This window comes from Pan troglodytes, chromosome 16 (assembly GCF_028858775.2).
Source record: "Pan troglodytes isolate AG18354 chromosome 16, NHGRI_mPanTro3-v2.0_pri, whole genome shotgun sequence".
Lineage (NCBI taxonomy): Eukaryota > Metazoa > Chordata > Mammalia > Primates > Hominidae > Pan > Pan troglodytes.
The window spans coordinates 7,456,095-7,481,537 of NC_072414.2; the positions used below are offsets into that span (position 1 = coordinate 7,456,095).

The 25,443-nt window shown below is 43.3% G+C and overlaps 1 protein-coding gene across 12 annotated transcripts in view; it reads left to right on the forward strand.

The window, feature by feature from the left end:
- The window catches only part of OCA2 (OCA2 melanosomal transmembrane protein), a 345,392-nt gene that overhangs the window by 50,228 nt on the left and 269,721 nt on the right, over positions 1-25,443 (forward strand). For 8 of the 12 annotated variants that reach the window (XM_054667272.2, XM_016927806.4, XM_016927803.4 and 5 more), the window contains 4 exons: positions 15,467-15,565; positions 19,578-19,766; positions 22,733-22,790; positions 25,062-25,134. In XM_054667272.2, coding sequence (XP_054523247.1) covers positions 15,467-15,565; positions 19,578-19,766; positions 22,733-22,790; positions 25,062-25,134 — 419 coding nt within the window. Of the gene's footprint in view, positions 1-15,466; positions 15,566-19,577; positions 19,767-20,417; positions 21,199-22,732; positions 22,791-25,061; positions 25,135-25,443 lie in introns of those variants that run through there. The other 4 variants (XM_016927809.4, XM_054667273.2, XM_054667274.2 and 1 more) reach the window with 3 other exon arrangements.

Here is a 25,443-nt window from a genome sequence, read left to right on the forward strand (position 1 = left end):
TTCTGAATCAGAGTCTCTGGAGGAGGATTCTAGGAAATTGTCTTTGAAGTAAATTCCTCAGGTGATTTGACTGTGGGCTTATTTTTGGAAACCACTGCTATAGGTCATGCTGGGAGAGAATGAGGTGAGAATGGTGTTTTGGGGAGTCTGAAGTTTGTGAGATGGCCTGGGATATAGGCCAGGGCATGTGTCAGGGCCTGACCAAAGAGAGGGATGCACAGGCAGGCATGGGAGTGTGTGCTGGCAAATTTTTTTCAGAGAGGGGAGTCCAGTGATCTTTGGATTGTTCCAAATCTAGAGTTGTTCCCAATAATTCTAGGATCCCAAAATTTTCAAAGAGGATGACAAGAGGGAAATCTTGAGCAGGTGGCTTTTAGGAAAACATTAATTCATTTTTAGGCATGTCGATTTGAAGTAAGAGTAAAGCCAGGCTTGTGGCTGCCTACCCTGTGTGAAGAGGCACAGCCTCTATAAAAGGAATAACCCCAAATTTCCATCACAATATCGGTTCATTTCTTGCTTGTATGGATGAAGTCCACTTGGCAGCATGGTGGTAGTGCTGTGGTCATTATTCAGCACCAGCATGATAGGTACCCTGTCCTGTTGTTGTCAATGCATGGTTGGTTGCCCCTTCCCTCCTTTCCCCCTGCCCTCTGCCCTGGGATATGACCTCTAGGGACTTCTTAGAGCTCCCTGGTGGCTTCTGGCTGGGTTCAGCCCATGGGGCATGGTAGGAGATGGAGCATGATGCGACTGGGGCTCTTATTTCTTCAGTCCTCCCTTTCCTGTCCTCCCAGAAAGACCCTTGTGGCTGATGTGTCCTTAACAAGAGACCTCCATTCATCTCAGAATGGCTCTTCTGCAAGACTCTTTTCTGCTGGGTTCTGACAACTGCCTCCTCCCTCTATCCCCTTCAGGCCAGGGGTGGTAACAGATCTGCTGTTCCTAACCCCATCATACTGCATGTGTGTTTTCCCTACACTCTGCCTACACTTTTGCAAATTTTCCCTTTATTGAATCCTCCTTGAATTATTCTGACTTAGTGAGCCACCCATTTCTTTCTGGTATCCTGACTGGTAGAATAGCTTCCAAGATGGCGCTGAGGGTAAAGTCCATCTGGAGTGTGGAAGAAGAGAGAGGGAGGATGATGCACAGGAAGAGAGAGTCTGGAGTGTCATCCATCATGTCCTCCTCTGGCCACTATCTGGGACTTGGTTCTGTGGTCCCCAAGGGGTGGGACACGTGGTCCCTAACCAGTCAGCCATCTCATAGCAGCAACTCCACACTGAGCAGCTGCCCTGGTGAAGAGCTGGTGGTCTGTGTTGCAGGAAGGGGCAGTTCTCAAGACTGAGGGTCTTGGTATGAATATTCAGTATCACTTAACCTGATATCACCAGGATATTTTAGGTGTCTTAAGAGTGATGATAGCACAACACCCTGTTTTAGAGACAAGTATATATGAGTTTGGAGGAAACTGTGACAGATAACTAAGAAGTATTTGTTGGAGAGAAATACTGGATTTCTCTGTAAAATACTGTAGCCTGGATTTAAGTAGTTCTGGCATTTTCTGTGCTATGTGCCAGGTGCTGTGCTGGGAGGCAGTTACCTAAGCAAGTGGCCCTGATATGTTGAGTTAAATGTGGTACTGGTGAGTGTGAGGTCCAGCCAGGTAGAGGGTGTATGAGCTCCAGCTCCATCAGAGGAAAATGGGTCTGCACAAAGGAATGGAGGGTACCAGAAACACTGACAGCTTTGTAAATCTACACATTCCTTCTTATCATTAAAAGGTAATTGGCAATTGAAATAAAAATAATCAAAATGAAGTGTGCGTCTCATATCACATGTAAAAATGTGACAGCAGTGATACAAAGGCTGAGGAGAGAAATGGAAGCACACTCTTCTTGTATGTGAACCACAGTGTACCATAGAGGTAAAGTGTTATATACTGTATATGTGTACATACATGTATATATTCCTATTGTATGCTCTCTAGCAATGGGTATAATATCATTTTCAGTTAGACTGTGGGAAGTTAAAGATGTATACTGTAAACCCTAAAGCAATACCTAGAATAAAAAAGAGTTATAACTAATAAGCCAATAAAAGGATAAAATGGAATCATACAAAATAATTAATGCAAAATAAGGCAGAAAAAGGGAACAAGGAACAGACTGTCAAATAGAAAACAAGTATCAAGATGGCAGATTTAAATCTAAATATATTTCTAATCACATTATATGTGAATGGACTTATTATCTCGATTAAAAGGTAGACATTGTCATATTGGGAAAGAAAAATTGAACTATATGCTACTTATAAAGGAACCCATTCTAAGTATTAAAATCATTCTAAGTATTAAAATAACATATGGAGATAGGTTAAATACAAAAATGAAAAAAGACATACAGTGCTAAAACTGATACTGTCCAAAGAAAAATGGGATGTCTATATTAATATCAGAAAAAGTAGGTTACAGAGCAAAGAATATTACTAGGGACAAAGAAGGCCAGACCATAATGATACAGGGGTCAATTGATCACAAGGACATAATTCACAGCGCATATGGACTTAGTAACAGAGCTGCAAAATACACGAAGCAAAAACTGATAGAACACAAGAAAGAATCATAGTTGGAGATTTCAATACCCCCTTCTCATTAATTAATAGAACAAATAGACAGAAAATCCTGTAAAGCCATGACTTGTTCAGATGCCTGTAGCACATGGCAGGGATAATTGCCATCTGCAGAGAAATGTGCTATTCACTGTGGCGAGTCTCCAGGCCGTGTATGTGTCAGGTCCATGCCAGGCCACTGGGACAAGAATCTCCTGGACAAGCATCCTGGACAAGCATCCTGGATAAGTATCCAGGAAGGCTAGTGGTTTTCGAAGAAGAGCTTAGGAAATATACCCAGCCACTGTGTCACTGGCAGAGTCTACCTAGGAACATGAGATAGGGACAATCTGCCATCTGCTTCATGCATGCATTGCCACCTACTATCATTTCAGAGAATGCCCTTGAATGTTTCATTGATTTCAAATTAGATATTGGTTAGAATAATTTTTTAAGACTATACTTCCCCTTTTTTATGTGGGATATCACTGTTGAGCAAGTTGTACACATACACATATATAATATGAAAAATGTTAACACAAGTTGTAAAATGGTCTTTCAGAGAGCTGTCTACTCTGGCAAAATGGAATGAGCTCAGGCTTCATCCAATAACATATGGAGGTACTGTCTGCCCATCTGTGTTCCTGTTGACATTTCTCAATGTTTTCCTTTCCAGGACTCAAGCATTCATTGGCCTTTCTGTGAAAGTATGGTTATTAGGAAAAGATACAGCTTTTAACTCATGGCCTGCACATCATTCATTAACATGAAGAATCTTATCTTTCTTCCTTGAAAAGCATAGCCCATCTGGTTTGTTTTGGGAGGAGTATACTTCTGTGTTTTGTGCAATAAAAATGATTTATCTCTTCAATAACCAGCCCAGTCACAAGCCCATCTAATGTTAATAATTAATTTTGGGGCTTTCCAGCTAACTGGAGTGAATGTTGGTCTGATTTCTTCCCTCGGGTTTTTTCTGCCTGAAAACAATCCTTCCAATACTGATTTCTTTGCACACTGGGCTGAGATTTGAAAACTTGCTTAATTACACGGCAGTGGTTCTCTAAACAGGAGTCTTTCATGTTCCATCCATTTGCTTTGAAAAGGAAGGATTGCATCCTTATGTCTGAGGAATTACTTAAGCCCAAGGATCGAATGTTCTGTTTTACTACTTGTGTGTAAGCCCCAGAAAAAATGGGCACCAATCTTCTTTATTGTGATTTTTGGAGATTTATTGAGCGATCACCAGTTTCACAGCAAGCTGGATAGAAACAGCCATGCATGTTTGGCTTTATTTCTGGTATGTCTACTTCTTGTGTCTCACTGGGTTCAGGCACTACCCTACCACCTCTCCATCTCTCTGTTGAATTGTAAACTTCAAAAATCCTACCACTGGGCCCACTTGCTGTTTAAACTACTTTCCTTAGGGGAAAGGAGAATTGAAATTAGACCTTAAATACAGGTGATGTTCTTACATCCAAGTAATCCTAAAATTGCTCCTGTAAATATTTCTCAGTGAATACCTCCCCAGGCTTTGGGGCATATGATTATACTTTTTTGCCAATTATTAATATCCATTTATATTCAATATTTCTTGTGTTAACTGTCCTTACAAATTGTCTGGAAGCATTTTAAAAACAGTTTGTAGACATTCTCTTAAAAATATTAATTTGCACCATCTGTAATGAAACTAGTTGTTCGAAGAAAGGTTACCATCAACCTTAACATATTTTCCAATTAGGGGGCACTGCTAGGATTGGTGGAGTATAAACGAATAAAATTTTATTATGTTGGCAGAGAGAGAAAGTGAAAAAACTTTTCACTTGTAAAGACTGCATTCTTTTAATCCCTTTTTCTGCTACTATTAATATATAATATACAGGGCATCTTGGTTTGGCAATTCATTTGAAACTTTAATATTCCTATTAATACTCACTTTCCCTCCAAGTCCCTTAATTTTTAGAAAGCATTTTATTTATTTATTTATTTATTTATTTATTTATTTATTTATTTACTTTGAGACAGAGTCGCACTATGCCACCTAGGCTGGAGTGCAGTGGTGCAATCTTGGCTCACTGCAACCTCCACCTTCTGGGTTCAAGTGAGTCTCCTGCCTCAGCCTCCCAAGTAGCTGGGACCACAGGTGTGCGCCACCACGCCCAGCTAATTTTTTTTTTTTTTTTGTATTTTTAGTAGAGATACGGTTTCCCCATGTTGGCCAGGCTGGTCTTGAACTCCTGGCCTCAAGTGATCCACCCACCTTGGCCTCCCAAAGTGCTGGGATTACAGGCGTGAGCCACTGCACCTGGCCCGAAGGCATTTTTAAAATAAGAGTTTCTTCATTTCATAGAGTAGCTAGAAATGGTAAGTAGAAATGATTAGTTTTCATCTTGTATTTCAGGGTTTCAGTACAGTCTTTCATCCCATCATTTCTTGAATTCCTATTTTCTATCCTTCTCTGTATCATTTATTTACTGTGCAAATTTCTCTTGTTTTCAAGTTGATAAGTTCATTCTTCCTTTAAAAATAGCATGTAATATTTGATCTACACAAAATAATATATGTAACATATGGATAGGTTATGAAGTTTAGTTTTTACAAACCCCTGTATGCTCACCAACCAATTGTTCCTCTTTTACCCCATCTCTTTGCTTCCCAACATGGAGACTTCTCTCTGGAATTGTGTATTTAAAATTGCTGTATGTGTATGCATGCCTCTCTCTCTCTCTCATCTCATGCACATTCACTCTTTCTATCTAAAACCAAATAAATTTATCCTAAACAATGTGTTCTTCAGTGTTGCTTGGTTTTGAGCCTTATAAAAATTGCATCATGTGTGTATTCTTCTATTTTTCTTCATGCAACATTATGTTTCTAAGATTTATCCATATTGATTTGTTTAGCTGTAGTTCATTTATTTCCACTATTGTGTGAAATTCCATTGTGTGAATATACCATTGTGTGTTGATTTTGTATCCTTCAGCTATGCTGAATTTATTAATCCTAATGATTTTAAAAATGGAGTCTTTAGAGTTTTCTACACATAAAGTTGTGTTATCTACAAATAGAGATAATTTTACTTCTTCCTTTCCAGTTTGGATGCCTTTCATTTGTTTTTCTCCCCACCTGTTCTGGCTAGAACTTCCAATCCTGCATTGAGTAGAAGTAGCAAAACAGGCATCCTTACCTTGTTCCTAGTCATAGGGGAAAAGCTTTCAGTCTTTCACCATTCAGTGTGATGTTAGCTGTGCGTTTTTCATAAATAGTCTTTATTATGTTGCAGTAGTTTCCTTCTATTCCTAGTTTGCTGAGGGTGTGCATTTTTTTTTAATCATGAAAGGGTGTTGAACTTTGTCAAATGTTTTTCCTGCATCAGTTGAGATGCTCACATGTTTTTTTCTTTACTGTGTTAATGTGTATTTCATAGATTGATTTTCCCATTTTAAGCCATCTCAGTATACCAGGAATAAATCCCACTTCATCATGGTGTATAATACTTTTAATATGCTGCTGGGTTTGATTCGCTTAGTATTTAGTATTTTGTTGAGGATTTTTGCATCAGTATTCACCAGGAATATCGGTTTGTAGTTTTCTTTTCGTAGAGTGTCTTTGTCTGGCTTTGGTATCAGGGTAATGCTGGCCTCATAGAATGAGTTAGGAAGTTAGGTCTCACAGAATGAGTTTGCCCTCCTTTTCAATTTTCTGGAAGAGTTTGAGAAGAATTGGTGTTAATTTTTCTTTAAACGTTTGGTAGAATGCACCAGTAAGGCTATCTCATCCAGGGCTTTTCTTTGTTGGGAAGTTTTTGATTACTGATTCAATCTTTTTACTGGTTGTAGGTCTATTCAGATTTTTTTATTTCTCCATGATTCGGTCTTGGTAGGTTGTGTGTACTTAGGAATTTGTCCATTTCATCTAGGTTATCCAATTTTGGGGCATACAGTTGTTCATAGTATTTTCTTATAATACTTTTTATTTTTTAAAAATTGGTAGTCATGTCCCTGATTCCATTTCTGATTTTAATAATTTGAGTTTTTCCTTAGTCTAGCTAAAGATCTGTCAATTTTGTTAATCTCTTCAAAAAACCAACTTTTGGTCTCATTAATTTCCTTTATTTTTAAAATTCACTACAGATCTCCTCTCTAATATTTATTATTTCTGTTAGCTTTTGAGTTTAGTTTGTTCTCCTTTTTCCAGCTCCTTATAGTATAAAATTAGGTTGCTAATTTGAGATCTTTCTTCTTTTTTAATGTCAGCATTTACAGCTATAAATTCCCCTTTTAGTACTGCTTTCACTGCACCGCATAAATTTTGATGTGTTATGTTTCATTTTCATTTGTCTCAAGGTATTATATTAGTTTGCTAGAATTGCCATCACAAAATGCCAGACTGTGTGGCTTTAACAACAAAAATCAATTTTCTCACTGTTCTTGAGGCTAGAAGTCCAAGGTCAAGGTGCTGGTATGGTTGGTTTCTTCTGAGTCCTGTCTCCTTGGCATGCAATGGCCCCACTCTTCCTTCCTCTTCACATGGTTCTGTCAGTGCATGTGTGCTCCTGGTGTCTCTTTGTGTGTTTGAAGTGTTTGAATTTCCTCTTCTTCTTTTTTTTTTTTTTTTTTTTTTGAGATGGAGTCTCTCTCTGTCACCCAGGCTGGAGTGCAGTGGCACAATCTTGGCTCACTGCAACCTCCGCCTCTTGGGTTCAAGCAGTTCTCCTGCCTCAGCCTCCCGAGTAGCTGGGATTATAGGCGCGTGCCACCACACCCGGCTATTTTTTTATTTTTAGCAGAGACAGGGTTTCACCATGTTGGCCAGGCTGATCTTGAACTTCTGACCTTGTGATCCACCTGCCTCGGCCTCCCAAAGCGTTGGGATTACAGGCGTGAGCCACCGCGCCTGGCCAAACTTCCTCTTCTTATAAGGACACCAGTCAGATTGGGTTTAGATCCATCCTAATGGCTTCATTTTAACTTAATCATTTCCTGAAAGACCTCATCTCCAAACACATTCACACATTGTGGGGTACTAGGGGTTAGGGCTTCAACATAGGAATTTCAAAGCTACACAGTTCAGCCCATAACAGGTGTTTTCTAATTCCTCCTTTGATGGAGTGGTTAAGAGTATGTTGTTTAATTTCCACATTTTGGTGAATTTTCTAGTTTTCCTTCTGTTATTGATTTCCAGTTCATTCCTATTATGATTGCAAAAGATGCTTTGTATTACTTCAAATTTTTAAAAATTATTAAAACTTATTTTGTGTCCTAACATATGGTCTATTCTGGAAAACGTTTCATGTGCACATTAGATAAAAGTGTGTTCTGCTATTGTTGGGTGGAGTGTTTTGTATATGTCTGTTAGGTCCAATTGGTTTATAATGTTGTTCAAGTCTTCTGTTTTGTTATTGATCTTCTGTCTGGCTATATTATCCATTATTAACAGTGGAGTATTGAAGTCTTCAACCATTATGGTAGAGTGATTTTTCCCTCCTGTTCTGTCAGTGTTTGCATCATATCTTTTGGAGCTCTAATGTTTGGTGCATATTATTTGTAGTTGTTATAACTTCTTGGTGAATTGACTCTTTTATCATTATATAATATTTTTCTTTGCCTCTTGTAACGGTTTTTGTCTTAAAGTCTATTTTGTCTTAACTCTCTTTTGGTTACTACTAGCATTGAAATATCTTTTCTCATCCTTTCACTTTCAACCTATTTGTGTCTTTTGATCTACAGTGCATCTCTTGTAGACAGCATATAATTGAACTGTGTGTATGTGTGTGTGTTTTAAAATCCATTCTGCCACTCTTTGCCTTTTGATTGGAGAGCTTAGTCCATTTACACTGATTTTGTTTAGTTATTTATCCATGTTTTGCCAAACGGCTTTGTGCTGGGTCAATCCTTCATAACTGGCTGGGTGTGCCTTGAACCTAGAGACCAGCATGAGGTGAGTGCTTACAGTCTTCTCAGATGTTTTCTGAGCATGCATCTTGCTTGATCATGATTGTGTTTTTTTCGGTTTTTCAGTATACTTTTCAATATTTTAATTTCCCAAAGAGTCTCATTCAAACTTCACCTTGGTGCCTTAGATGGACTGTGGTCTATCTTTACCCATAATCTCTTTCCTGAGAAGTCTGTGAATCTGTACTCTCCCTGTTCTGTGACTCTATCTCCTGAAAATGTGTGCATAGGGCCACTATGCAAAGCTGTGCTGAACTTTGCACTGTATATTTTCTGTGTTACGTTACACTTAAAGGGCTGACCTTGCTCATACAGAATGATGCCAGACTCCCAGAGGCTCTGACTGTACACGGGTGAGGAATCATAGTCTCCTTCCAAGCCTTCTGAAAAATTGCCCATGAGAGCTGGCAGCTTCCCCACTCATGTTTCTTCCTCAGATCTGCCTTCTGTCTATGGGAAACACGTTTGGCTGTGTTCTGTGTGGTTGCTTTTGGGGTAAACCTAGCCTTACCACTGCCTGCTAGTTTGCTTTTTCCTCCTGGAAAGGCAGCTTGGGTCAGTGAAGCCAGGATGAAAACAGGCCACAAACAAGAGTCCCTGTCAGAGACAGGGAGAGAGAAAGAGAGGAGAAGAGAGAAGAGTACATAGGGATACAGAAAGAGAAATAGAGAAGGGAGGAGATAGGGAAAGAGAAAGAGAAAGAGAGAAAGAAACAGACAGGTGAAACCTTGCTAGTCAGCCTGCTGGGCAGAGGGGGCTACAGGAGGGCTGGGTTCTGTTGGCTTGCTGTGGCTCCCCATGACTGCTGCTCCATGCAGAGTACATCTGTACAGAGGGTACCATGCCTGGCACAGTCCTCAGGCTGGGATGTGTTGCCTTCTGGTGGGAGGGAAGGGCTGGGGGATGCCATCAGGTGCTGCACACATGTTGGCCCTGCCCTCAGTAGCTGGGAGCCTATCCTGAGTCCCATTTGCCCCTTTTAAAATGAGGATAATATTATCTCCCTTCAGGGTTATCATGAGGGTTAAATGAGATAAGAAAGGTGATAGCTTCAGCAAGAGCCTAACATAGAAAGTACTTGCTTAAATGACCATGGTTGTTTTTAATACTCATCAAATAAAATCCTGGTAATAATATGGTGGGGAAAAGGCCTTTTGTCTACAGGATACTTCAGAGATACTGTCAAGCAATTGGGACAGAGAGTGAAGGGCCCCAAGTAGAAGGCCTAAACCTGCTTCTGCTGTCTGCGGCCTGTCTCTTGCCCTGGAGATACTTCCCATGAGGGACCCCTCCTGGTCACTGCTGCATAGGCTCTGTTACAGAGAAGGCCTCATTGCTCAGCTTGGTTTTCCCACAGCTGATCTCCAATGTTACCAACCACTGGGGTCCTTCCTGTTACAGACCTCCTGACCTGGGTGTAGAGGGACCACCAGCTGCCTTCCTGCCCTCTGACTTCTGCTTGATTTATTTTGGTCCCACTCCCAGTCTGGCCCTGTCTTGATTTCTCTTGGTCCCACTCCCAGGCTGGTCCCACTCCCAGCAGCTCTTTTACAGGGCTCTGCATGGCTGATGCCATCTGCCACCTGCCCTCTGTCCTGAGCCCTTGGCTCTCGACCTTCCTGCCTGCTCTGTGGTCTTCCTGAGTGGTGCCTGGGAAAGAGCCTGCATATGACTTGAGCAGGCATCCCTTGGAGAATCTGTGGATGTGAATTTGGTCATGCACAGGTTAAGGCAGTGAAAGCACTTTGCATTCCTTGTTACCGGCTCTGTATCATCTTGTCCAGCAGAACTGACCTCAGCAATGGCTGCACAAATGGTGCCTATGTGGCACGGGGCCTAAGAAAGACTGAGGGCAAACCTCTTCCTCCATCCCTGGTACCCCAATCACCACCTCCCCAAGCTGTCATTTGCGCTAACCATTGTCTCTTTTTTGGCCTTTAAAAATGTAAATTCTTTTGGAAGTGTTCATACAGTAGGTACTCAATATTTTCAACATTTTTTAGCTCATTTTTTGTCAATATGATGATATAAGCATCATAGGATTGTTAAGTGTTTTGATCTAGAAAGAACCAAGGGATCTAGGGATGAGGAAACTGTTGAAGAAGAGGGCAGAAGAGGCAGAGGCATGGGCAAGAAACTGTTTCCATCTCACAGTCTGACATGAACCTGTCTTATTAATAATCATGGTAGCAAGGGTTCTTGACAGTGGTGGATCTGCCTCAGTTCCATCAATTCTGGCTGTTTAAAACTTACTGTTTGAGGATTTTAAACATGGCTAATACCGAGGACTGGTGGGGATAGCGGTTTGTTCCTGCCTGTAACTGAAACAGGGAGTAATGGGGACAGGCTCTCTTCCAGCAAAAGGACCATGGGCACCAAGAAACTTCTTGATCCAGTGACCTCACTTCTAGGAATCTATCCTAAGGAAATAATTAAAGGCACACACAAAGAGTTATCTACCAGGACTCACATAGTGTTTGTTATTTACCCAGGTGAAAAACCAGAAATCCCCTAAATTTCCATCAACAGACAGATGGTCAGGCATAATTTGATGATCCATGTAATGGAATATGATGGCTGGCATTAAAAATCACATTGTAGAAGAATAGCTAATATTTGATAACCTGTGAAATGCTAATGAGATAGCTGAGCTGAACAATTAGAGGACAAGGCAATTTGTATACGTGAATATGTATATGTGTGAATGTGTGTCTCTGCACTCAAATGTATGAATCTGACCTAAAAATATTCATTTATATGTAGGAAAAAAACATTGAAAGGAAATTCTCTAAATGTTAACATTGGGTATCTCTGAATTATAGAATTATGTACAGTTGCAGTTGTTTTATGTGTTATCTTCTGTAATTTCCTTTAAAATAAGTATAAATGTATAGGCATTTATAAGCATATAAATGCTTATAAATGTATAGGCATTTATAAGCTTATAAATGCTTATAAATGTATAGGCATTTATAAGCTTATAAATGCTTATAAATGTATAGGCATTTATAAGCTTATAAATGCCTATAAATGTATAGGCATTTATAAGCTTATAAATGCTTATAAATGTATAGGCATTTATAAGCTTATAAATGCCTATAAATGTATAGGCATTTATAAGCTTATAAATGCTTATAAATGTATAGGCATTTATAAGCTTATAAATGCTTATAAATGTATAGGCATTTATAAGCTATTAAATGCTTATAAATGTATAGGCATTTATAAGCTTATAAATGCTTATAAATGTATAGGCATTTATAAGCTTATAAATGCTTATAAATGTATAGGCACATAGGGATTTTGTAAATGTATATACAGAGTTTGTTGAGACATGGGGGAAATCAGACAATGTAGAAATTAGTAAAACTAGACAGTGCCCAGTCTTAGACTGAAGTCAGAAAAATGTCAATGGGATTTCTTTTTTCAGAAGAGGAAAAGTCAGGAATAATATAGATCTCATCAATATTTTCTACCTTATTGAAGTCAAAAGGAGAAAAAATTGGGCTTTCAGCTTTGTGGACCACCATTTTTATTTTCAACCTCTGGAAAATGTTTTTGGGCAATCCTGCATCTTCTCTACATGTGATCTGTGAGCTCTCTGGGTCACAGGCCAGGGATTCTATCAAGCAACAGGGCCCCAAGGCCTCCTTGGTGCTTCCCCTATTTGCAGAGAGGAATGGATTTGGAACATTGAAAATGGTATCCGGATGGTGTGAAGTTTAAATTGGAATGGCCCAAAGTCTCTTTAGGAAATTTCCTGGTGAAACTCATTTTATTTTTGGATTTTTAGAAATATAATTACATAAAAAAGCTCAGAAATGATTACCTATATGCTTAACTACAATTATAAAATACTTTGTGTACACAAAGTGCATAAATGTAAGTGCTAAGCAGTAATAAAAATCAGCCAGATGTGGCCACCACAGAGAAGATAAAATGGACTTTGGATTTTTCCCCATTTCTAATTTTCCTTCTTAGTGGCAAGAAGGTAAATCCTCCACATGGTGCGATGTGGTGCTGCTGTGGGCTGTTTTGAGACCCCATGGGTCATGCTTTCCAAGGAGCAATAGTGCCTCCACTCTCCTGAGCACTCTCCCTCTCCTGAGGGTCTCCTGACCCTCTCGTCAGAGGGTCGATATTGAGTCTATAAACATTATTGATTTAATGATTTAGAAAACTTGTTTTATTTGAGTTAAAAAGCCAATCTCATGCAAAAAAGCTATGATTACTAGGTTTTAACCCATTCATTATTAAGTATGTATGTATGTATTTGTTTTTGTGACAGGGTCTTGGTCTGTTGTCTAGGCTGGAGTGCAGTAGCACAACCTCAGCTCATTGAAGGTTTGACCTCTCAGGCTCAAGCAATCAATCCTTCCATCAGCCTTCCCAGTAGCTGGGACTACAGGAGTACACCACCACACCCGGCTAATTTTTGAATTTTTTTAGAGACAGGGTTTTGCCATGTTGCCCAGGCTGGTTGTGAACTCCTAGGCTCAGGCAATCCACTTGCCTTGGCCTCCCAAAGTGCTGAGATTACATGTGTGAACCACTATGCCCGGCTCATTATTGAGTATTAAGAACTTACTTTGAACTGGGTGCCACTTATAGTACCAAATAAAACAAGATGAAAACATGGCAGCCATTCTTAAGGAGCTCACAGTCTAATGAACCTCAGTGAATCAATATCCACAATCTATCTTTATGTTTTCCATTTACATCTCCTTAGTTAATGTAAGAAAACCAAGGATTTTTGTTTCTTTTTTTAAAGCAAGAGGGTCTCCTCCAGGCTGGAGTGCAGTGACTCCATCATAGCTCACTGCAGCCTTGACCTCCTGGCCTCAAGTGATTCTCCCGCCTCAGTCTTCCAAGTAGTTAGGACTACAAGTGTGCACCACTATGCCCAGATAATTTTTTATTATTTTTATTTTCCATAGAGATGGGGTCTTGCTATGTTGCCCAGGCTTGTCTTGAACTCATGGCCTCAATCGATCCTCCCACCTTGCTGGGATTACAGGTTGGAACCACTATGCTTGGCCTTGTTTTCTTTTAATCTACATTGCATGACTGAGAAAATGGAAGCTCAGGGTTCAATAATGGGAGGGAGGTCACTGTCTGCGTAACACTCAGCTCCCCTAGACCACCCCAGGGAGCATCAGAAAACATCTGGTTGTTTGGTCCACTCACTGTGACATTTTCTAAATGTACCTAGGGAGTCACAGTTACAGATTTATAGTTATGGGAAACAGGGGTGGGAGGATCTCAACTATAAGCCAGTTTGAGCAGCTAAAAGCATGCTAATTATTAAATCTCTTGGGCAGAGAGATTCTTCCAAATCTCTCTACCTTCATCGGGCAAAGTTAAACCACCTACTTTATAATTCTCTCTCCTGCCCTGCTGACCTCTACTGGCCGTTAAGTCTCTGAGGAGAGTCCTCAATTACCTGTGTTCTCCATGGGAAGTGGCCCAGTGCTGCCCAGAGATGACGCCCAGCGGATATTCACTGGCCCCAGACAGACTCCTTTTCTGACTTCCCAGAGGCATGGTGCTGGTGTTAGACACAACTCAGGGGCCCATGTTTTATTCATCCACAGCAGTCTTATTGTCTATCTCACAGGTGAATGCTTGAATGACAAAGAAGCAAGCAAAAATATTTTTCTTAAAATTTCTTCCTTTGTTGTGCATTCGTGATCAGAAAGAATTACTGTTATTTCCCCAAGTGAATGTTTCATAGCATCTACAGCATCTCTACCTGGCCTGGGATCCTGTAAGAAAGGCAATGCATCAGCATATAAAATGACATATTCTCAGTGATCAGGAACGAAAATTGTTCCTACAACTTCTCATGGAAAGCTGGTTGTCTTTTAACATCATGTGTCCTTTAATGAGGGTGACCATACATGCCGGTGGACTTAGTTGTGGTTGTGCAGTTACTTCCTTTTCCACAAGCTCCTGATTTAAATGATACATTTATGGTGGTCCTTCCATATGGCAGGCAGGCCAGTGTGGTGGAGGACCATCCTGCCCAGTGCAAACCTTTGCTTTGCTTCAGTTGTGGCTGCTGTCCTTGGAGAGCTTCCTCCTTACCATTCTGATTGTCGTCTCATTCCAACCCCTTGGTCTTGACTTGTGCTGATTGGCTTCCAATGGACGCCATTAGGATATTTTAAATGTGAACTGCTTGTGATTTTAGGAAATAGAATTTTCTGCCTACAAAAGCGCCAATGAGACTCTGAATGTTTTTTTGTTTTGTTTGTTTTGTTTTTTTTTTGAGGCGGAGTCTCGCTCTGTCACCCAGGCTGGAGTGTAGTGGTGCAATCTCGGGTCACTGCAACCTCCGCCTCCCAGGTTCAAGCAATTCTCTGCCTCAGCCTCCAGAGTAGCTGGGATTACAGGCACCCACCACTATGCCTGGCTAAATTTTTTGGTTTTTTTTGTATTTTTAGTAGAGGTGGGGTTTCACCACGTTGGCCAGGCTGGTCTTGAACTCCTGACCTTGTGGTTCACCCGCCTCAGTCTCCCAAAGTGCTGGGATTACAGGTGTGAGCCACCGCACCCGTCCCTCTGAATGTTTTTCTTGATGAGAAGCTCTGCATGAAATAGCAAAGGTGGCCTGAATCTCCTGCTAATGCAAAAGTGAGCCTAAAAGTGTCATCCCATAGTATTTGGTCTCCTGTGCGAGTTTCTGCTATGCATTTTCAATTGAGTTGGGGAGAAGAGGTCTTTCTTATGGTGTCTTCTAAAACTTCAGCCTTTTACAATTCAGACAGACCCTTAGGCAAATTTCCTTGTAAGATTTATCACTGAATCTTGGGCACATTCTTGAATCTAGCACCCGAGTGCTGGGAACACATACATTATTTCTGTGTTGGTGATTCTGTTTCCTACCCTGTCTCTTTCAGGTCTCACTCTTCTTTGCCCCAGATGTCCAGCTCCAGGTCTAAAGATTCCTGCTTTACAGAAAACACTCCTTTGCTGAGGAATTCCTTACAGGAGAAAGGGTGAGATATTTTCCCCCTCATATGAAAGTAAGAGTTTCTGAGCATTGCACTTGGCATGTATGCTGGAGAACTTGAGACACGAATTTTTATTGGACATGTTTAACCTCTGCCAGATCCTTGACAATTTATTGTAGTAGATGTTCATGATTCCGGTGGTTATATTCTGTGGATATTAATTTCCAGATGGCCTTGAGCATAACCCTGCAGCAACTGCACAGCACACACGCACACTCATGCATGCACAAAGCTCTGACGGGCTGTCTTACCAGGGTGGGGTTTCTCAGCTAGGGGTGAGGTTGGCATTGTCTGGAGACACTTTTGGTTGTCACACTGAGGGCTGAGATGCTTCTGGCATCTAAGGGTAGAGGCAAGGGATGCTCCAAACATTCTGCAATGCACAGGACAGCCCCCACCACAAAGAATTATCCAGCACAAATGTCAGTAGTGACGAAGTTGAGAAACCCTGTATATGTGTTTCACAAGAAAACTCAATTTCCTGCAAACTTGCAGGTCCTTTTTGGGCACAAATCAGGGTGGTTCTGGAATTGCCTGAGGAGAGCTGTCCTGGAGCGCAAGTTACAGATGCTTCCTTCTGGGATGAAGGGCCTTGGGCCAGGCCTGCAGCCTCAATCTTCTTTTCTTTCTGCAAACAAACCGCCAGAAGCCTGAGCCGCCTGCTCCATGTTTCCTGGCTCCTTGAACATCACAAACTTGGTGACATTGCCACTGTCAAACTGAAATAATAAAAAATATCAGAACCCAGTTTAAAATTATTTATTCAAGCACAAAGCTGAGGATAGCCATTTGGGAAACACAGAATCCAAAGGAATGGGATCAGTGCTCCAAAGCTGAAAAGTTAAGGTCTTATTCTTATCCATATAGGCAGAAAACAAAGAAATGTAGAAGGACTACATTTTCCATACATGGCTGGTTTATGAGTTACAGCAATTTGATTAGTTACAGCTTCCCCCCTCCCCCAATTTAAGAGAGTATATTTGACATTCCATGTTAGACAATGTGATAGTCATGAGGTCTTTGTGTGAGAGAAGAAAGAAGGAAGTTAATCTGTCAATGAAGATCAACAGTGAAGAGGGAAGGGGTCTTCTCTCGTGCCCGGTAGTCTTTTACAACATTTTACAAAACAATGTAGGTAAGGAAAAAGGCAAATCTAGAATCAGAGAAAAGAAGGCCACACAGCTGCCTCTTATGTGACTCATTTCATAATCACATTCTTTTAAGACTCAAAATAATTTAAAGTTTCAACAGCTTTGATTTTGAATCACCTATTTGCACATCATGGATTCTCCTTTCCCTGCCCACTGATGGTGTGTACTTGCATTGACAGGCGGGCTGCTGTGTCTCCTTCACTCACCTCTGAGCTTCCGAGGAGCTGCCTCCTCTCTCCCCAGCCCAGTCTGCAGCCAGGGCAGGGACCAGGGCTTCGCACTTTAGGGGTGCTTGCATGCCATGTGCATTCCTGTCCTCAGCCTCCAAATACTCTGGCTCCCGGGATTTGGATGGTATGCAGGCATCTGGGTTTATCATTTCTCAGTGCAGAGATGATTTGTTCACATGAAGCCCTTGACTAGAGGAAACTCCTTCACTCTCTGGCTCTCCAGGCAGTCAGTCCTACTCCTGTCAAGGGCATTCAAATGTCACTTCCTTTGAGGACCCTTAGTTGTCTCTACCCCACCCACCAAGAATCAGTGCTTCTCCTGTGCTCTCAAACACTACATTCATGCCCTTACTTCCAAACTAGCCCTTGTGCTATCTATGGTTATGTCAGCCAGCCTGTCCCCTCTTCATCGTACATCCTGGCACCTAGTACAGTCCCTGCCACCAGCCCCTCAGTGACTGGATGGGTAAGGAGTGTAAGCTGAGGCACTTCCACTGACCCAGCTGCTTCAAGCTTCCGTACTGGTGGATAACTTAATTCTCCTCCATTGCTCCTAATCAATAACTTTTAAGACAAAAACTTCACACACGTATTCCCTTAATGCTTTCTCTTGAATTACTTGGTAAATTGTGAAGGCCTGTGACATTTTAGAACTTGCAATTCATTGGAAAACCATTAATGTGTAAGCATTTTTTCTGGCATGCAGAGCAGAGACATGCCCTGGGAGGCCGAGCTGGGCCTCATGTCACAAAAACCATTTCAAGGGAGTAGAACATGGGTCAGCTTTGCTTACAAAACGTTTTCCTTTTCTCTTTTTGCATGAAGCTAATTAAGGTATTGGTGGTAGGAATGTCTTTTTCATGCTTTACTTTTATCAACTTTATTTTGTTGCAGTTTTAATTTGATCAAATGGCTTATTAGGATAATATCCATTGATTTATATATTTTCAGAAGTATTCTTTTAAGGGTGTTGAGAGCAGGAACGTGTGGTACAAAGGTCAAAGCATGCCCTGTATCTGAACTGACAACTGGTAGCCACTCTTCACAGATGGTTATTTAAATTTAAATTAATTAAAATTAAAAATTCACTTCTTCAGTTGCACTAGCCACACTTCAAATGACAAATAGCACATGTGGCTGCCATATTGGACAGGGAAGCGAACATTTCTATCACCACAGAAAGTTCTATTGCACAGCACTGCTCTAGAAGGCAATGACATTAACTTGCTTCCCTCTGTCTTCTTATAAGAAAAGGTTTTTTTTGTTCCAATTTTGTTACAGTTGTGTTTTTTTCAGCAGTTGGTGTGATATTATTTCTCACACACCTGAGCATTTTCCAGTCACAAAATTGATAGGATTATCGACTATTTTCAAAGTCATGTGTTATCTTGTTACACATTGGTTATACACAGCCTAATTGGCATCTCTATGCTTCTCCTTCTGAATAACATTTTTTCCTTGTGAACCACTTCTAAAGCAGTCATAAGTGTTCAGGAGAATCACAATGCCCCATTTAGCTGGCTCCATTCTAGTGTGTCACAGATCACATCTGTTAACGTCAGTATTGTGAGCCCATGAATATTCTATATGATACATGAAAATTCTGGCTTTTGATACAAACTTTTAAGAGTCAAGTGCATCTAAACTGAAGGAACTGATCAGGTCAGGGATTCAACCAAAAGTAAATGGAGGCTCTGTACAGTGGCTCATGACTGTAATCCCAGCACTTTGGGAGGCCAAGGCAGTCAGATCACTTGAAGTCAGGAGTTCGAGACTAGCCTGGCCAACATGATGAAACCCCATCTCTACTAAAAATACAAAAATTAGTTGGGCATGGTGGTGCATGCCTGTAAGCCCAGCTACTGGGGAGGCTGAGGCAGGAGAATCGCTTGAACCTGGGAGACAGAGGTTGCAGTGAGCTGAAATTGCGCCACTGCACTCCAGCCTGGGTGACAGAGCAAGACTCTGTCTCAAAAAACAAAACAAAACAACAACAACAACAAAAATCCCAAAAGTAAACGGATGTGTTTTCAAGTAATTCTGAGAAAAGTTTATGATTCCCCTTGAGTCATCTAGATATAGGCCCCATTTTTGGCCTGTATAGTCAGGTACGAATGTTCCCTCTTCCTGCTCATGCTTCTGTGGATGTTGTGTGGGAAGCCAGGTAGGCCACCTTCCCTACAGCTCCACTGCAGAAAGAGATCTACACAGAGGAGGAAAAACTGACACCACTCACCCTGGACAAGTCTCCCAGATCTAGGTATTGACTACTGGAGTGCATGCAGTGAAAAAGCCAACGCTGAAATCAGCGGGAACTGGTCTGAGCCAGAAACAGCTTTCTTGGAAAGTCCCAAACTCAGAAAAAGCTGGTTTCTTGAAGGCCCACAATTCATTTTGAAGACTTTAATGACTCCAGAAAATTTCCTTTGACCTAAGTGTTCTGTGAGGTCACAAAAAAACCCATTCCCACCAGTATGAGAGCGCACCACTGTCTGTGGTCCTTTGAAAGACCAGGGTTGATTCAGTGCCATTTCACACAGTCAGAACTCAGAGGAAAGCTTGCTTTGTAGCCATTACTATTTCAGGAGAGATAACCACACCTCTCTTGCTTTCCAGGTCACGGTGCATACCTGTTTACCATCCAGAGTTCATCACTGCTGAAGAGTCTTGGGAAGACAGCTCTGCTGACTGGGAGCGAAGATACCTGCTAAGCAGGGAGGTGTCTGGTCTGTCTGCATCTGCCTCCTCCGAGAAGGGAGACCTTCTGGACAGCCCGCACATCCGACTCCGTCTTTCCAAGCTGAGGTAGGCGGACTTGGGGTGCCCACCCTGGCAGCAGCGGTGGCCGCACATCGCGTCCTACATGCCCCCTCCATCTTTCAAACCAGCAGCGTGAAGAAGAGGATGAGTTTTGTCTCATCTGGCCAGTCTGCACTTTTCCTCCAAGGTGATTTATTTTTACCTGGGCCTAGGGAGACATTTAAGACCTCCTGCAAATCATGCAGCGCCGGAGAGGACAAACCTAAATGATTGACACAGTACACTCCTCTCCTTCCTGCTTGTGTGGCTGGGGTCTTCATGGCCATTAGGTTTGCAGATAGGATCTGTTTGCTTCAGGCGTCCCCGTGGCGTTTTGGAATTTGATATACCTTTGTAGTTATTGACGAAGGAGTGGGTCTGGCCCAGCGCACAGCCTGAGGGGTGGGGTTCCCTCCTGTGCTGTGGGCTCCAGAAACCTTGTTAAGGCTGGAAACATTTTAGAACTTACAATCCGTTGGAAAACCATTAATGTGTAAGCATTTGTCCGGGGCACACGGAGCACAGAGCCATGCTTGGGGAAGCAGAGTTGCACAGAGAAAGTGGATGGTGCACACGCCTACGGGAGCAATGGGTGGGAGGGGATGCGCATGCGTAGGGGGACGGCGGGCGTGGGAGTGGGCGTACGCATGCGTGTGTAGGCCTAGGGCGCGCATGCGTGGGAGGCCGAGGGTGTGCGCGGGCAGTAGCGCTCTCACCTTACTGGCCTGTGTGTCTAATGGGTTTCCTCCCATGCGCCCGTTCATTTGAAAGGGTTCTTTGGAGAGGGACATGTTTGAAAGCATCATTTCCAGGACAGAACAAGGTTTTGGAGCCGGGACCAGTGGGCTTCCATTCTGGATCCGACCTGAAGTCGCTGAGCGCCCATCGCAGGGCCTTGCCTGGCCACGCGACGGTACCCTGTCGCGCGATGCCCTCCTGGCTTTGTGGCCTCTCATGGGCCTACACTAAGATAATATGTGTGAAAGCCCTAGAGAAGTGAAAAAACACTACTTAGTCATCAAATATTAGCGTCACCGTGTCTCTGTGTGTGGGGACCAGTCTTTTCTGAAGATGCTCGAGGTTGGTTGGAAGTGTACCCGCCTGCACGCTCCAAGTGCACCTCCCGGGGTGCGAAGAGGCCCGCCTCAGACTCCCTGAGGTGCGTAGGGATCCGCTATCCTATACATCTTCGCAACAATCCTGGGAGGTACACGGAGGGTACCTCAAGGAGGGTAAGGCTTTTGCCCAAGGCCACACTGAGCCAAGCCAAGGGACAGGGATTCGACCTTAGATCCCCCACATCGCTGCTTGACATGGAGCTGTCTCTTCCCACTGTGACTCTCAACCGGCTGTAGCTTCTTCCTGATGAGAAGAAGGGGTCTCAGCCCCCCTCGTGGGTGCAATAAACATTTGGCCAATGAATCCGCTATGAGATTATGTGAGTTGGGTGAAATTGTGTGAGTGGGGTTCTGGCGCCATGGGTCAACAAGATGGCAAACGCTGACACTGTTCATGCCTTTTCCGAGCTGGACGGGTAACCACTCCTGAGGATGCCGTGTCCTCAGCTGTCCCACAACATGGAAAAATAGAATCAAGTACATTTGAGACTTTTGCATTCAGTACTTGTTTTATCTCCTATGATTCATGGAATATTTGCCGTTGAGCTTGCCACTGAACTAAAAGACGTTAGCGCCATTCTTTATAACATGTCTAAAAAGTACCATGCGTGATCAGTGAAGAATCTTGTAAAAAACCTTTTATTTTGGGTTGTCAGCTCTGCTGCAGATGTCAGTTACGTAGAAAGAAATTTGTATTTAGAATAGCTCAATTAATGCTTCATGCTTTAAAAAGAAATGTCATTTTGATTCCTATTTAAGTAGGAGCTGTTGAATCATAATTGGGAAGCGTGAACTGATTATTCATCAAATTCATTAAATCTAAGAGAATGCAAAACAAGATTTTACCATTTTCAAAGGATCAGAAAGAAGGTTTTCAAAGACAGATGCAACTTAACTAAGTGAGGAGAGTATTAAAAAGATGTTCCAACATAGAGTTTCTTATTTCATTCTACACACATACATCAAGCATGGGCTATGTACCAGCATCCTTCCATGTGTGGGGACAAAGCAAAAACGCTCTAGTGCCTGCCCTCACGGAGCAGCCGGTGGGAGAGCACAACCTGAACTGGGCAGTGATGGTGCCATTGGGTGATGGGGTCTGGCTGCTGAGTGAGCAGAGATGGGCATGACAGGAGGACTGCAGTCAGGGAGCATCCTGGCAGGCAAAGGCCCTGTGGTCTGGTCTGGGAGCAGCAAGGACGCTGGTGGGATGGAAGGGCAGCAGAGTGCAGGCCAGGCCCAGGTTCACATAGGGCCTGGGGGTCATGGTTAAGAAATGGGTAATGGTAAGGGGGCCGGAATGGCTTTGGAAGTCCTTGGTAGGGGCTGAGTGTGTGGCTTGATGGTTAATTAAGTTATTGCCTAAGGAATTCTTAAGAGACTGCTGGTACAACCAGTAACGGCATAGCAATTTCTTTCTTAAGTTATTTGTTTTTGTATTTGATGATCAAATCTGTATTCCTACCTTCCAGAAAACTTAGGGGAAAATGATTGATAAATATGAATCAGAGAGACAAGATAAGGCATTCAGTTTACTTTTTTTCCAGGAAACAGGAGCCTTTAAACAGCTATCAGAAAGTCTCAAATCTTGAACTTTAGTTTCCCCAACAACAAGCTATGTGCAAACACTTTGGTTAACTTTGTTCTGCTCTGGAACCTCCACCATGCTCCTTTGGATGGGGCTGTAGGTTTACTGGTCACTGATATGAGGGTGTTCTCCCTCATATCACATTATGGAAAGAATTCAAAACACATGCTTTGAGATGGAAGTTACTCAAGGCTGCAGAAAAGTGTCTGAGTCTGGGCAACAGGACTGCTGCCCTTGCCACTAAGACCCTACTTTTTCTCTTGCAGGCGCTGTGTGCAGTGGCTGAAAGTCACGGGCCTGTTTGTCTTTGTGGTGCTGTGTTCTGTGAGTACCTTAGCTGCCCCAGCACTACTGTTGGGTCAGTGGAAGCCCTGTGTGCCTTTGGCTGTATAGCAGGGGGAACCTGAGGTGTGGGGCTCAGTGCCTGGCCCTCTTCGCCTGATTCTCTGACTGTCTTTGGAGGAGATGCTGAGGGTTGTGGGGCAGCGGGCTGAGGGGGTCGAGGCCGCAGCTGTGCTCCTCTGCTGTGGTCCCAGTCACACGGCAGAAGCCGGGCAGCATGTTGTTGCCATATGGAAGGTCGGGTAGCTGGCTGTGGGGCTCCCTTCCCCCTCGAGTGGCTTACCACTTCCCTGTTCAGCCCTGGACAGTAGCACTCTTCATGTGTGTTGGAACACATCTGGAGATCGTGGATAGCCCAGAGTGTCTCAGCACCCCTTTGAGATTGTGCCCTGGGCCTCTGCCCAGCGGTAAGTGTTGAAGCTCTGAGGTTTGCCCCCTCTGGGGAGGTGTCTCTGATTTTATTTGCCCAGACATCTCCATCCTTTCAAATACATGAACATTCACAACAGACTCATTCTGGAGCCAAACCAACGTGAGATGCCCTTGTAGGGAACAGAGTGTGGGAACGAGGGGAGGGCGAGGGCTGCTCTGGTGAGCCCATGGCAGTGGGCGGTGCTGTTCTTCATTGGAGGGGTCCTAGCAGATGGACCCATCAAGGGAAAGGCACAGGAGCCCGAGCAGGCAGCCAGGGCTGCAGAGACACCTCTGTGCCCTCCGAGGCGACAGTCACAGGTCCCACTGCCAGCCTTGGTGTGCTTTGTGGCCTGATGTAGCCTGAGCCAGGGTCACATAGCGGCACTCAAAATACATTTGCCCAATGAGTGGGTGTGTGGTCTCCTGTCTGGTTGTGTGTCTGTGTGTGTGCAGGTGGGTGTATGGTCTCCTGTCTGTGGCTGTGTGTCTTCGTGTCTGCACGTGGGTGTATGGTCCCCTGTGCCTGCTCTATGTCTGTGTGTGTGCATCAGTGTGAACTGTGTAGGTTGTGTGCGGTCCCCTGTGCCTGCTGTATGTCTCTGTGTGTGCACCTGTGTGAGCTGTGTAGGTTGTGGTCAGTGACCATGATAGGTTGTGCCTGTGCTTTGCGGAGTTATTTTGGGTGAGTGCCACTTTTGAATGTTGCTCTAAGATGGTGTGCATGGGCAGTTGTTGGGAGACCACAGTGGGTGGTAGGTGCTGCTGTGATGGGGGTGTGACTGTGGTTGTGGGCAAGGGTGGGTCTGAGCTGTGTTTCATGATGTGCACCAGCTTAGGGGGTGGTGTGCTCTCCCACGCAGCCTGCCCTGGTGACAGGGTCCCCTGTGCATGAGATGTGTGGCTGTTGCTGGCTGTTTCGTGACCTGCACGCGTGGCCTGTGTGTTGTGGCTCTGTGTGCGTGCAGGAATGTCTGTGGCCCTGGGTCCGCTCTCAGCTGCGACATGAGGACAGCAGGGTGGTGTACGAAGTCAGTGCTGATTGCATTGAGCTGAGTACAGTCAACTTCTTAATAACCAACCCATGAGGGAGGAGATCTGTGACCCAGAGAAAGGAAACCTATGCTAGAAATGGAAAACCAATTACATTGAGCTCTGAAAGCATCACGATTTGATATTTTTGGCTACCAATTTGCTTCCCCACTTCCTACTCACATGAATGTGTGTTTCTGAAGCCCCGCTGCTCAGCAGGGCCTGGCAGGTGCTCTGGGATTTCAAAGGAACCGGGCAGGGTGGGCCAGGTCTCCCCTGGTCCCCAAGAGCTGACCTGAGCTCTGTGTCCAGTCTTCAGCCTTCTTCTGTGAGATGGAGTTTAGGTGATTTGTGGAGATATCCAAAATAGAATTTGAGGAATGATTTGAACTTCTATAATCTCATGTTGTCATCAGTTTAATTTACTTTTTGATGGTGTATAAGGTGCTTTGCAAATTTCACAAACACCTGCTACCACAAACACATGCTCTAACCATCACAGGGGTCATATGCCTTTATTCTCCATTGTGAGAAAACCACATTTATCCTTCTTTGATGATTTAATTTTATGGCCAGGCATTTAATCCTTAAATTTGGCAGGTATCAATAATCAGGGCCCATTGTAGCTGAACACTGTAATGAATCAGAATATTATAATATTTAAGACAAAGCTATTCAGAGTAAGCTGGCGTGTACTGGATACACACAGTAGCCCCATCATCACATCTGTTTTCGACTGTTATCAAAATGATTTATACCTTACTGCTCTCATACCACACCTCCGTCATTCAACGTTTCTGATTGTTACAGATTTTGTTCAGCCTATATCCGGATCAAGGAAAGCTCTGGCAGCTGTTGGCCTTATCACCGCTGGAGAACTACTGTATCCAAAATCCACTCTGTGATGGCCAGCCGCCTGGCTGAGATCTGAAACACAAGGAGACACTTGCAGACGGTTGTGACTGCTGCTGAAGGCCACGGCACAGGCCATTACCATTCTCACCCACTCAAATTTTGTTTCTCCAGGATGTCTGATGAGAGATGGAGTCTCAGGACAGAGGGGCGGGGAGCTCCAGGGAGACAGTGGCGGGGTTGGTGGTGGAGCTCTCCGAGTGAGGAAGGGGGACAGCAGGGCACATTCCAGCCAGGACCTGGCTTTCCCTAGCTCCCCGATACTCCTTTCCTCCCCCAT